General features: G+C 38.1%; 1 protein-coding gene across 2 annotated transcripts in view; it reads right to left on the bottom strand.

The window, feature by feature from the left end:
* Positions 1 to 12,810, bottom strand: part of LOC117362038 (disintegrin and metalloproteinase domain-containing protein 9-like) — a 153,657-nt gene extending 140,847 nt beyond the window's left edge. For both annotated transcript variants that reach the window (XM_033947770.1, XM_033947769.1), the window contains exons 1-2: positions 12,650 to 12,810; positions 12,452 to 12,533 (exon numbers count right to left, since the gene is read on the bottom strand). In XM_033947770.1, the coding sequence (XP_033803661.1) occupies positions 12,452 to 12,515 (64 nt within the window). In that variant the 5' untranslated portion in view covers positions 12,516 to 12,533; positions 12,650 to 12,810. The remainder of the gene's footprint in view (positions 1 to 12,451; positions 12,534 to 12,649) is intronic.
* Between the last annotated feature and the right edge of the window lie 1,281 nt (positions 12,811 to 14,091).

Below are 14,091 nucleotides of genomic sequence, written 5' to 3'. Positions count from 1 at the left end.
AATGGTGGACATGGAAAACCGAGGAAAAAGAAAGAACATAAGAATTTTGGGGCTGGCTGAAAATATTGAAGGGGGAGATCCTGTACAATTCTTGGAAAATCTGTTACCTAAACTGCTTCAGCTCAATTCAAAATGGCCGTTAGAAATTGAAAGAGCCCACAGAATCCCCACAAGAAAGCCAGTAAATCAGGCTGCTCCAAGACCTTTGATATTCAAGGTTTTAAGGTATCAACAAGCTCAAGAAATATTAAAAATGGCAAAAGCAAATAAAAACTTGAACTATAAAGGATCAAAACTGATTTTAGTTCCGGATTTTGCTAAATATACAGCAAACATAAGAAAACAATTCCTTACATACAGACAGCAGCTGAAAGAAAAAGGATACATATATGGACTATATTATCCATCTACTATGAGAGTATCCAGTGGAAATAAATCCATATATTTTCAGGACCCGGCAAAACTGAAAGAATTTCTAACACAAAAAGAACCTATGTTTACATAAGAAACAATTCAGCTGAAGAAAGAAGAAAGAAGAAAGAAGATGGAAAAAAGGGAAAATAAAGAAGATTATTAAAAAAAAAAAGATATAAGAAATGTTACTAACTGGAAATATAATTTATATTTATTGATATAGTGGATGCAATATTATAATATTATTTTATTAAATTAATTATTAATAAAATATTAGCATCCACAATCATTAATAAAATAAAAAATAAAAATAAAAATAAAAATAAAATATATATAAAAAAAAATTTATATAAATTACATGTTTTAATCAAAATAGAAAATTTATTCAATCAAATAGCATATTAACTTATTATGAATAAGGAATAATGAAATGATTTACAATGAAATTATCATTAAAAATATTGATAGGAAAAATTTATTATTGATATATCGTGAATAAGATTTAAAAATGAAATATATTAATTTATTATAAAAACAATATTTTAATTCTGTATAAGAAAATTATAATTTTATGAAATATATACAAGAAAATAATTTGATTATTGACAGAATTAATTAATAAAATAGATATCTAATAAAAAAAAAATTTTTTATTTGATTCAATTATTCAGTCATATTAACTTATTATGAAAAATAAGAAAATAAGTAATTGAATGGTAGATAATTAATAAAATATGAATTTATTATAAAACTTATTTATTGACATAAAATGTATATTTTATTTAACTAATTATTCAAATTAATTTATTATGAAGATGATCTATGAAAATGATTGAATTGCATTATTATTAATATTAATATTCATATATTTTTATAAAAATGAATATATTCAATTTATATGAAGATCTATAGATATATATAGAGAAATAGAGATATATTGTAATATGTTTATTTATTAAGAATATAATATTACATGTATGCATGATATTGAATTTAATTTTATGAATCAAATATATATAATTCTCAGTAAATTTATAAAATATTATAGATTAAATGGATATAATTTTCAATTATATAAGAGTGGAAGTATAAAGAATGTATTGAATTTAGAAATATGTTTTTTAAATAATATAATGAATTATTAGTTGCCTGGAGGTGGAGATGTAGGTTTTGCATGACCAATGCGTGTTCCAAATCAGAATATGATAATGGGAGGGAGGGGAGGGAAAATAATGGGTGGGATAGGATATGAATTTTTAATGAATGTGCTAGGAAATAATCTTGTAAACTATCATAGAATATTGGATAAAACATAACTATTAATTAGATGGATATAAAAATGTATTCGCTGAATGTCAATGGTTTAAATCATCCTATTAAGAAGAAGAAATTATTATCGTTCCTTAAAAATCAAAATGCGGACATTTATTTTATTCAAGAGACCCATCTTTCGGAAATTGAATCAAAAAAATTATCTGGAGGATGGATTTCTAAATGTTTATTTGCACCGGCTTTAAAGAAAAAAGCTGGAGTGGCTGTTCTAATAAACAAAAAATGTAATGCAGATTTTAAATTAATTAATTATGATCCCTTAGGTAGATGGGTACATATCGAGATGGTTCTGGGAAATACAACCCTGAATTTATTCAATTTATATGCTCCTAATACGAATCAAATGGAGTTTTTTAAACAAATTCAACAGTTGCTCTTACCACTGGCTACATCTAATTTAATAGTAGCAGGGGATTTCAATGCTGTAATGGATCCGATTTTGGATAAAAAACCAAGTAAAGTTATGAAATCATTAGGCTTAGATAATTTGATAATATCTTGTGATTTAGTAGATATATGGCGAATTCTTCATTTTAATGATCAGGAATTTTCTTTTTGTTCTCAGGTCCATAAATCTTTTTCACGAATTGATTATATATTTGTTTCTAATAATATAGCGCAGCGTATCTTAAAAGCAGTAATTGATCCTATTATAATTTCAGATCATGCTGGTGTGTGGATTAATCTTCAAAATTATGATGTTGAAAATTTTGATTTAATTTGGAGATTTAATAATGATTTATTAGCGGATTCAAAATTTCTTGAAGATTTTAAAATAAAAATGCAAGAATTCTTTCAATTTAATGAATCAGATGATATTAATGCTGAGATCTTATGGGATGCTTTTAAAGCAACTATGAGAGGAAATATTATTTCATATTCAACATTTATTAACAAACAAAAAAAAAAACAATTTCTTGAGATGGGAAAGCAAATTAAATTATTAGAAAATAAATTAATTGAGAAATGGGAAAATAATACATTACAAGAATTATTAAAATTAAAAGTTAAATATAATGAGATTTCTTCTCAAATTGTGAGGAAAGACATTTTCAACAAACAAGTACAATTTTATGGAAATTCAAATAAAGCAGGGAAATTATTAGCAAATTTTCTAAAAGCAAAAAAAAGAAATTCTAAGATTATTGCAATTAAAGATACACAAGGTAACACACATACCAACACAAAAGATATTATAACACAATTTCTTGATTTTTACAAAGAATTATATACTTCCAATTCTTATAAAAATAAAGAACAAGATGGATTAAATTTTTTAAATTCATATATTGGACCAAATATTCCAGATCATATAAAAGGAAGTTTAGAAGAACCTATATCTTTAAAAGAATTAGAAACAGCATTGAAGTCTCTTAGAGTTGGATCCGCTCCAGGTGGAGATGGGTATACTGTTGAATTTTATAAATTTTTCCAAAATATTATATTACCACATCTGTTAAATTTGTATCAATATCAAATAAAAAATGAAAATATTTCTGGTACTATGGCAGAATCAATAATTATAGTCTTACCAAAACCAAACAAAGATCCTACTCTGGTTTCAAATTACAGGCCTATTTCATTATTGAATGTGGATAACAAACTAATGGCTAAAGTATTAGCATTAAGATTGGCAAAAGCTCTCCCTTTCATTATTGATGTACATCAAACAGGATTTATTGCTAAAAGACATTCATCAAATAATACTAGATTAGCATTCCACTCATTAAATTTAGCAAAAAATATAAATGATCCAGTTTTTTTAATATCTTTAGATGCAGAAAAAGCCTTTGATAGAGTGGAATGGAATTTTATATACCAAGCTTTACAATGGTTTGGCATAGGATCCGGTTTTATTAAAATGATTCAGACATTGTATAGCTCTCCTGGAGCAAGATTATATATTAACAATAATTTATCAAATAGATTTAACTTGCATAGGGGAGTTAGACAAGGATGCCCTCTGTCTCCTTTACTTTTTGATATTGTCCTAGAACCTTTATTAATTGCAATAAACAAAACTAAGGAGATAAAGGGAATATCATTTACCAGTTTTGAATTTAAATTATCTGCATATGCAGATGATATATTATTATATTTAAGAGAACCGGAAACTACTATTCCATGTATACTTAATTTAATAGAAAAATATGGTACTTTTTCTGGATATAAAATTAATTGGAACAAATCTGAAATTCTCCCAATAAATGTTCATTGTACCAAAGGATTATTTGAAACATATTCATTTATTTGGAAAGAAGATGGTATAAAATACTTAGGAATTATGATTAAAAATACAATTGAAGATACAGTCAAAGAGAATGAAAAACTTTTATTGAAAAAAATAACAGAAATGTGTGAGCAATGGAATCCATTACATCTTTCTTGGTGGGGAAGAATTCAAACAATTAAAATGATGATATTGCCTGTGGTTTGTTACCAAATGAGTATGATTCCAATATTTTTTCAGGGGTCGTTTTATAAAAAACTTAACAATGTTCTTACAAAATTTGTTTGGTGTGGGAAAAGACCAAGAATCGCTTTAGTATCATTACAAAAACCAATTGTGGAAGGGGGGGTAAATTTTCCAAATTTTTATAGGTATCATCAAGCCTATATCTTAAGACAGGGTATGTATTGGATCCTCCCAGACCTTTTAGAAAATGTACCTGATTGGCTATATTTAGAATGGCGGCTCCTATTCCCTTTATATCCAGAACAGTTAATAACTATAACAATGCCTAAAAGATACAAAGATCACAGAATTTTATTTGACACTTGGAAAACATTGAGATATATCAGTAATCTATCACCAGAACCTATTGCTAAATCTCTAAATCAATCAATATGGATAAACTCCAGGATCAAAATTGGCGGATTTAAAATCGTCTGGAAGCAATGGATAAATGCAGGAATAAGAACATTAAATGATGTCATATCAGAAGGATCACTGCTTAGTTTTTCACAATTGCAAAATAAATTTGGATTAAATAAAACACAATATTTTAAATGGATGCAATTGAAGCAGGCCATTCAGGTAGGGTTCCCTGAATGGAAAAATCTAAATAATCAATATAGTCCACAGGTTCTATGTTTCCAGACGGATTTTTTGGGTCACCAAGCCGCAAAATGGTACAAATTGATATACGGATTTTTAAATAAAAAAAAGAAAACAGGTCTTAGGGATATTTGGAGTATTGAGATTGGTCAGACAATTTCTGAATCTCAATGGCCACGATTTTGGTCCTGGAGATTAAGATCTACAAGGTCAGCATCTATGAATCAAACATGGTTATTCTTATTACATAGAGTATTCTGGACCCCAACGCGCCTGCAAAAAATAGATAACACTAGATCTAATAGATGCTGGCATTGTAAATTGGAAATAGGGACGTTAGATCATTTAATCTTTTTCTGTCCCTATGTAAATGCATTTTGGAATTCAATTTGGCCCCAAATTAATAAGTTATTAGAGAATCACGTAGGACTCTCATATGACACCATATTATTTGGTACTGCAATGAGAACTAAGAGTCCGATTTCAGCAAATAATAATAAGCTATTACTAATACTAACAGGAGTCGCCATGCAACAAATTACTCAAAATTGGAAAGACTATACCAAATTGAATTATACATTTTGGTGGAATTCTGTTTGTTATATTTATAAAATGGAAAAAATATTAGCGTTACAACAGGGAAATCTTCTTAACTTCAAGAAAATTTGGCAACCATTGACAAAATATTCTAATGATTAGTTTCTTAGCACAATGATAAAAATTATATATGAATGGGGTGGGATTTGATTAATTAATGGAAATATATTATATAAAAAGGGAGTGGGAATTATATTTTATATGTTATTGTATAATCTTTATCATATTATATTTTAAATAATATGAATTAATAATGATAATATTATGGATATGTAATAATTAATATATATTGTATGATTTAAATATTGTAAGAATGGAAAATTTATAAATAAAAAATTAAAAAAAAAAAAAAAAAAAAAAAAAGAAAAAACGAATGGAGACCTACCATGGTTGCTAAGGTATAAAGTAAACCGCAATAAAGGTATAAAACTAAAGTAAAAGAAAAGAACCGAATGAGTAAATTACAGGTCATGACTTTAATCCATATAAAAAGTTAAAAGATATGATTAAAACATATATAAAAGGTATAAAACGTTTAATAAAAAGGGGTTAAGTTATAAAAGTTAAAAAGGTTAAGTTAAAAAAGGGGGGGTGGAGGGAAAGGAAACATAATCCATCACATGAGCCCAAACATGTTCCGTACTGAGCACAAAGGAGGAGAGAGAAATAATGAGCACCGCTTATCGTTCTAGGCCCCATTAGATGACAGTGTTCTCCCTAGGGCCTTTTAGCTGGGCAGTCCACCCAGCTAATTTAGACAAGTGCCCGGCTATCATCTGCTGCTGATGCCGCCGCTGCTGAACATTAAAAAAACCCAAAAAAACCCGGCTTGGAGATTTCAGCCCATAGCGAATTTATGCTCTGGGGCTCTATTGGGGGACATGCTGCCAGGTCCTGCCTTCACGGAAGCAGAAAGTAGGCAGGACCCGGCAGCAAGAAGAGCAAATGCTTCACTAACCTGTCTCCCGCCTTAGCCCATAGCGAATGCTTGCTTCAGGGCTCTCAATATGTGCGTGCCAGCTTCCCTTCTCTTCTTTCCGAAACCAGAAGTTATGTCCGGGGGGGGAGAGAAGGGAAGTCGGCACGCACATATTGAAAGCCATGAAGCAAGCGTTCGCTACGGGCTAAGGCGGGAGACAGGTTAGTGAAGCATTTGTTCTTCTTGCTGTTGCTGTTTCCGCGAAGGCAGGACCAGGCAGCATTTCCCCCAATAGGTCGATCGCGATCTTGGGTCGATCAGCCTTCCTCTCCCCGACGGCAGAATTGACGTAGGGGAGAGGAATGCTGGTCGGCCGAAGCAAGGAGAGCTTGGGGCGGCGTCGACTTTCGGGCCCGTTATTGGCGGCGGTTTGGGTCCTGGTCCCTGATGGCAGTGGTTTGGGGGAGGGCAGGGAGAAAGAAAGAAAAAGGGCAGGCAGGGAGACAGAAGGAAAGAAGAAAACAGAAATAAAAGAAAGGGAGGCAGAGAGAAAGAAAGGGCAGGGAGAGAGGAAGGAAAAGTTGGGGGAGGGAATGAGGTGTGGAGGAGAGGAAGCATACAGGCTAAAAGAAGGGAAGAAAGATTGGATGCACAGTTGAAGAAAGTGCAACCAGAGACTCATGAAATCACCAGATAAGGTAGGAAAAATGATTTTATTTTAAATTTAGTGATCAAAATGTGACTGAATTTATATCTGCTGTCTATATTTTACACTAAGGTCCCCTTTTACTAAACCGCAATAGAGGTTTTTAGCGCAGGGAGCCTCTGAGCATCGAGAGCAGCGCTGGGCATTCAGCGCAGCTCCCTGCGCTAAAAACTGCTATCGTGGTTTAGTAAAAAGGAGGGGGTATATTTGTCTATTTTTGTATGGTTGTTACTGAGGTGACAGTGCATAGAGTCATCTGCTTTGACCTCTTTGAAAAACCCTGGAATAGGAATGATAATTAACATTTTCTATGCGTACAGTGTGCTTTGTGTTTTTTTAAAATTTTATTGTTGGTAGATCATTTTGACTTGGTCATTTTAAAAGTAGCTCGCAAGCCCAAAAAGTGTGGGCACCTCTGCTCTAGAACATCACACCTTAGTTTTATCAAGTGGTGCAGTGAGGGGCCAGCACTTTACATCTTCTTTCTTTACACCTCATTCTTTCTTTTTTTCTCCTCATGTACAGCACGGTTCTTTATTCTAAGCAGCTCTGGCACTAACAGTACTAAGGGTGCCTTATGCTACTTTCACTACCACTTGCAGTCAGGTTTGGCATTTTATCATGGTTTCAGTTTTTTATTTAGTTTTTCACCAGTATTTATTTATTAAAGCCTTTTTTAACAGCCCGATGCCCCTCCCCTATCAGTGTGCATTCAATCCACTGCCGACACTGTTTTGGCATCTCTTTCAACAGATCAAATATCATAGCCCCACTGTCGCGTGTTCACATTTATTCTGCATATGAGTTTATCTCATCAGTGCAGAGACCTTTTCGTTAAGTCCATTTTACTCTCCCTTTTTTACTTTCCCGAGTGCTGTGGTTTTATTCCTTGGTTTTAATAGAAGCTCATTTGAACAATAATTTAGATCTTTCCCAGGTTTCACTTTTCATCTACCCGGTCTTTTCTGGTTTCCTTTCTATAGTCTGCTTTTCGTCTAGAGTCTTTTGAGTTTAGAATTACATTTTATGACATATTTTTGTGGTTATAATTGTATGACATGTCTAAATCGGTCAAGTTATCCATTCTTTTTATTATTTTGTCCCCTCATACAGTGGCAGACCGCCCCGGGTGCCAGCCTTAGGGGGGTACACAGCTGACTGGATCCAGAACCTTCCTAGCTGCTCTAGCGCGGCTGCTGTACTTATTCCGAAGCAGAGTCAGCAGCCACACTGAAGTGCAGGAAGGTCCTGCAATGACTGCATTTGCCGCCTCTGCCTCCGGAAGACGTAAGTGGCGTCTGAAGGGGTGAACTGGCAGCTGCAGTCATTGTGGAACCTTGCCATAACTCCCTGTGTCTGCCGGGCCACCCCCTCCAACATCACTTACAACTTCCAGAGGCAGAGGCAAAAGAAGCAGTCATCATGGAACCTTGCTGGTTTGGAGGGAGAGAGGAGCATAGAAGGGTGGTAGAGGGAGAAAAAGGGGGTCAGGGTGGTATGGAATGGTGGTGGAGGGAGAGAAAGGGGGCAGATGCTGATGGAATTGGTGTGCAGGGAAAGGAGAGAGAGACATAAGGGGGAAGGATACTGGATGGAATTGGGTTGGAGGGAAAGAAAGGGGGCAGATGCTGATGGAAGTGGGGAGAAGGGAAAGGAGAGAGTGAAATGCCAGACCATGGGCGTGTGGGAGAGGGAGGGGAAGAACAGGAGAGAGATGCCAGACCATTGGAGGAGGGAAGGGAAGAAGATGGATGCCAGAATAATAGGGGTGAAGGGAGAGATGGAAGGGGAACACAAGGAGAGAAGATGCCATATAGAAGGGGCAGAGAGAGGGTAGACAGTGGATGAAAGGAAGAGAGTGACAAGTCTATGAGGAAAGCAGAAACCAGAGAAGACAATGTAGAAAATATTTTATTTATTTTTTTGCTTTAGGGGAGATGCATCGCTGTTTCTGTGGTATTGCATTGTATACAGCAGGGGTGCCGAATAGGTCGATCGCGATCGACCGGTAGCTCACCAACGCAAAATGAGTCGATCATCCAGGACTCCCTTTGCCTTGGCGATCTATCGGGGCTGATCCATCTTCCTCTCCCCGACATCAATTCTGCCGTCGGAGAGGAAGTTCGGGCCAGCCAATCGCTGCCTGGCTGGGCGAACTTCCTCTCCGACGGAAGAATTGACGTCGGGGAGAGGAAGATGGATAGGCCCGAAGCAGAGATAGCATGGGGCGGTGTCGGCTTTGGGGCCTGTTATCCATTGGTGGCATTTGGGTCCTGTTCCCCGATGGCAGCAGCAGTGGCTTGGGGAAGGGCAGGGAGAAAGAAAGAAAGGGGGCAGGCAGGGAAACAGAAGGAAAGAAGAGAAACAGAAAAAAATAAAGGGGGCATGAAGAGAGAAAGAAAGAAAGGTCAGGGAGAGAGGAAGAAAAAGTTGGGGTAGGGAATGAGGTGTGGAGGAGAGGAAGCATACAGGTTGAAAGAGATTGGATGCAGTCAGAAGAAGAAAGTGCAACCAGAGACTCATGAAATCACCAGACAAGGTAGGAAAAATGATTTTATTTTAATTTAGTGATCAAAATGTGTCTGAATTTATATCTGCTGTCTATATTTTACAATATTGTCCCCTTTTACTAAACCGCAATAGTGGTTTTTAGCGCAGGGAGCATATGAGCGTCGAGAGCAGCGCTGGGCATTCAGCGCAGCTCCCTGCGCTAAAAAATGCTATTGTGGTTTAGTAAAAAGGGATGGGGTGGGTATTTGTCTATTTTTGTATGGTTGTTACTGAGGTGACAGTGCATAGAGTCATCTACTTTGACCTCTTTGAAAAATGATAATTAACAATTCTATGCGGTCAATGGTGGTAATTGCTCAGAATTCTATGAGATTCTGAGCTGTTACCACCATGGCTAAAAACCACATTATAGTTTTGTAAAAGGGAGAGGGGTTAGTTTGCGATTACATATTCCATACTAGGCGAAGGTGTTTTCTGTGTTCTGTGTGTTTGAAAGACAGTTTTCAGTTAGGATTGACTGTGTAGGATTGATCTGTACTAGTCTGGCTTGTTTAGTTTTACAATGGGTGTATTGATGTTCTACTGCTCACTGCAGTATGTAAGATGATGCCTTTTCCTAGGTACACTCTTGTGTGATGTGTGGATTGTTACTAAAAATCATGTTTTTCATACAGATGGGAGGGGGGGTGTAAAAAAATTATGGGCCTCGGGAGTCACATATGCTAGGTACGCCACTGCCTTCATAGTTTATATCTAATCCACAAGCCTGCTTTTAGGACCTACAGGGTAAAGAAACATAGAAAAGTGACGGCAGAAAAGGGCCAAAGCCCATCAAGTCTGCCCACTCTATTGATCTTCCCCCCTAGTTACCCTTTGAGAAATCACACTCTGATGACCCATCCCCTTAACTCTACCCTCTTAGAGATCCAACATAAGCATCCTATCTATGCTTAAAATCTGGCACGCTGCTGGCCTCGATCACCTGCACTGGAAGCCCATTCCAATTGTCAACCACTCTTTCAGTGAAGAAGTACTTCCTGGTGTCGCCATGAAACTTCCCGCCCTTGATTTTTAGCGGATGCCCTCTTGTGGCCGAGGGACCTCTAAGAAAGAAAATATCATCTTCTACCTTTGATACGACCAGTGATATATTTAAACGTCTCAATCATATCTCCCCTCTCCCTACGTTCTTAGAGAGAGTATAGCCGCAGTTTATTCATTTGAGACCGCTGTTCTACAGGCTTTTAGACAGTGACCCCACATCTGGTTTAATGGAAGATATAAAAGAGCTGGTGGATACCGCATATGGTGCTCAATTGATGAAACCTCCGTTTGAACCCATTGACAAGGCTCATCTGAAGTATCTCACTTGGAAGGTGGTATTCCTGGTCGCTCTCACATCTGCCCGCAGAGTCAGTGAGCTGCAGGCACTGGTTGCGGACCCGTCTTTTACTGTATTTCATCATGACAAGGTGGTCCTGCGTACTCATCCTAAGTTCTTGCCCAAGGTGATTTCGGACTTTCACCTCAATCAGTCCATTGTTCTTCCGGTCTTTTTTCCGAAGCCCCACTCTCATCCTGGTGAGGTGGCGCTTCACACTCTTGACTGTAAGAGGGCGCTGGCCTTTTACCTGCGCCTCACCGAGTCTCATCGGATGGCTCCTCAACTTTTCATCTCTTTTGATCCTAATCGGTTGGGCCGTCCTGTTTCCAAGCGCAACTTATCCAACTGGTTGGCTGGTGTATTTCCTTCTGCCACACTCAGGCTGGTCTCTCGCTGCACGGTCGGGTCACGGGGCATAAAGTCCAAGCGATGGCGGTGTCTGTTGCTTTCCTCAGAGCCACGCCTATTGAGGAGATCTGCAAGGCTGCCACTTGGGTTCATACCTTCACCTCTCACTACTGTTTGGATGCCTTTTCCAGGCACAATAGCCAGTTTGGCCAGTCGGTTTTGTGTAATCTGTTTGCCTAAATTGCCAACTTTCCCTCCGTCCCTAGCTTGGAGGTCACCCACATGTAGAGAATATGCTGCCTGCTTGTCCTGGGATAAAGCACAGTTACTTACCGTAACAAGTGTTATCCAGGGACAGCAGGCAGATACTGTATTCTCGCAACCCTCCCACCTTCCCGAGGTTGGCTTCTTTGCTAGCTATCTGAACTGAAGACTGCAAGGAGGGGATGCGCCCTCTAGTGGAGCAGGAAGGCACACACATGGGTGGACAGCACTAGCAAACTTTGAGATCTTCAATCAAGTTTGCTTGAAAAGCTGTCTGCGACGGGGCTCCGTGGATGACGTCACCCACATGTAGAGAATATCTGCCTGCTGTCCCTGGATAACACCTGTTACGGTAAGTAACTATGCTTTCTAGAACCTCAATATTTCTTATCACTGGTTTTCCCCACATGGGCAACATTTCATGCCAGTCTGTTTTCTATACAATAGAAGCTGGGTTTCTTTCTCACACAGAAATGCATGGAGCCATGCCTTGGGGAAGGTGGGGGGTGGTGCTTATTTCTCTGGACCTTTAAGTCTGAACTAGTCCATTTCATACAGTATCTTTACCTTCCTCCCCTTCATGCTAAGTTTAATCTCATTCTGTTACATTTTCAGAGAGTTATTTTGCTCACAGACAGACTGACATTCTCAACACCTTTTGTTTAACTCTTTCCAACTTCCCTTGTGTAGGAAAGAATCATAATCTGAAGATAGTTTCTGTTTGAAGATTACCTATAAAATACAAGAGGTCTTTTACACGCAGGTGAGATACTAAAAATGATCTATCCCATTTTAAATCAAGGAAATCCTACCTGGTTTTTGTACATGTATGACATTGGAGCAGACTGTCAAACATGTTCCCATAATTAAAATATTTAGGGGAGTGAAAGAAAAAAAAAAATGAATAAAATCTCTCACCCGCACAGGGAATAAGAATCGCCAACAGTGTCACCCTCAAGCCAGCAAGCAAAAGCAGCCGCATATTCGTTTCTCAAATTCTCTAGGGAGAAAAGCATATCATATCATAAAGATTAAAAAGGCATTTACACTTTTAGTTTCCACTACCTTATTCCTTCGTTAAAAAGAAAACTTAAAATACAAAAACTCGTCACTCACCCCAGTCTTATGTTGCCCTTGCTTCTATGGCACGCGAAGGTTTCGGGGAAACAGAAGTTACTGAGATTAACGTCCTTGGCCGTTAGAGCTTTGAATTGTCTCAGCCAGTTCAGGGATATTACTACTCTGGAAGGATTTAAAAGCAGGTGGCCCGTGGTCACGCCTTTTACTGGGAAAGGCCCCGAGTGGCTCTAGGTAGGTCGCTTTATAGCAGCTCCAGAGTGTGATAAACTTCCGAGGTTCGTGTAAGCACTGCTGAAATAAGTACCGTATCTAGTAGTGCCCGCCCAGGGAACTATTTCCGTTATTACAAGCTCAGTCTCGTACTGGTGAGTGGAACTTTCATTCTCACAGAGTTCGGTAGCGCGCGTCTGTATAAGAAGCCTGAGACCTTTTTATTCTGGGAAAGAGAAAGGATGTTGTTCTTCATGGAAACAAAAATGTACTAAATTTCCAGTTCACAAATTAAAATACATGGATTCAACTAAGGACTAGATTCAGTAAGGACATCGATGGTGTGCTGGCCATTTTGCAATCACTTAGCGACTCCAACACAATTCACTAACCTTACTCCAGATCGAATCTGCGCTGGATCTGATCTGCGCATGCAAATGAGGGGGAACGGCATGCAAATACAATAGGCAGGCAGCAGTTCACTTAAAAAAATGAGGGACACCGACTGGGCTGGCTGATCAAAAAATAAGCGACTGCTGAGGACCATTCACAAAGGCCCTTTCCGACTGAAGGGTATAATTAGAGGGATACTATACAGGATAAGATGTCTTAGTAAAGGATCACTTACAGGTCATTGACCTGGGGGGCCGCTGCGGGACGGACTGCTGGGCACGATGGACCTATGGTCTGACTTGGCAGAGGCGATGCTTATGTTCTCTCTGCCCCGACTCGCCTTTCACCACATCCACAATTGCAGCCTACAGTCATTCACAGGATCAAGGAACCCTGAACAGCATTAAAGAGAGGCAAACTACCTAGCAAATTAGCTAACACACTCTGCCTTTAGCACACGATTGGCTGTCAGGAACCTAATACCATGTTTCTCTGAAAATAAGCCCTAGCATGATTTTTGGGGTAGGTCTTAATATAAGCCCTACCCCCAAAAATAAGCCCTAGTCGCCAGCAGCAGCGCTTCCACCCACCCCGTGCCCCTCGCCGACCCTTCCATCTCTCTCTCCCATCTGAACCCTGACCGCGAGACCAAATACCTGGTAAGAAATGGCAGCATCAGCAGCACAGGCTACATCGCAGCCTGCCCTTCTCACGTCCAGCCATTCCGTGCTGCGTTGCTGATGACATCAACAGTGATGCGGCAGAGGAACACCCAGATGTGAGAAGGGCAGGCCGCGATGCAGCCTGTTATGCTGACGCTGACATTTGTTTCCAGGTATTTCAGCTCACGGTCTGGGTTCGGATGGGAGGGAGAG

This window comes from Geotrypetes seraphini, chromosome 6 (genome assembly GCF_902459505.1).
Source record: "Geotrypetes seraphini chromosome 6, aGeoSer1.1, whole genome shotgun sequence".
Classification (NCBI taxonomy): domain Eukaryota; kingdom Metazoa; phylum Chordata; class Amphibia; order Gymnophiona; family Dermophiidae; genus Geotrypetes; species Geotrypetes seraphini.
The sequence above is the reverse complement of the archived record's forward strand: the minus strand, read 5'-3'. Positions and strand labels throughout refer to the sequence as shown.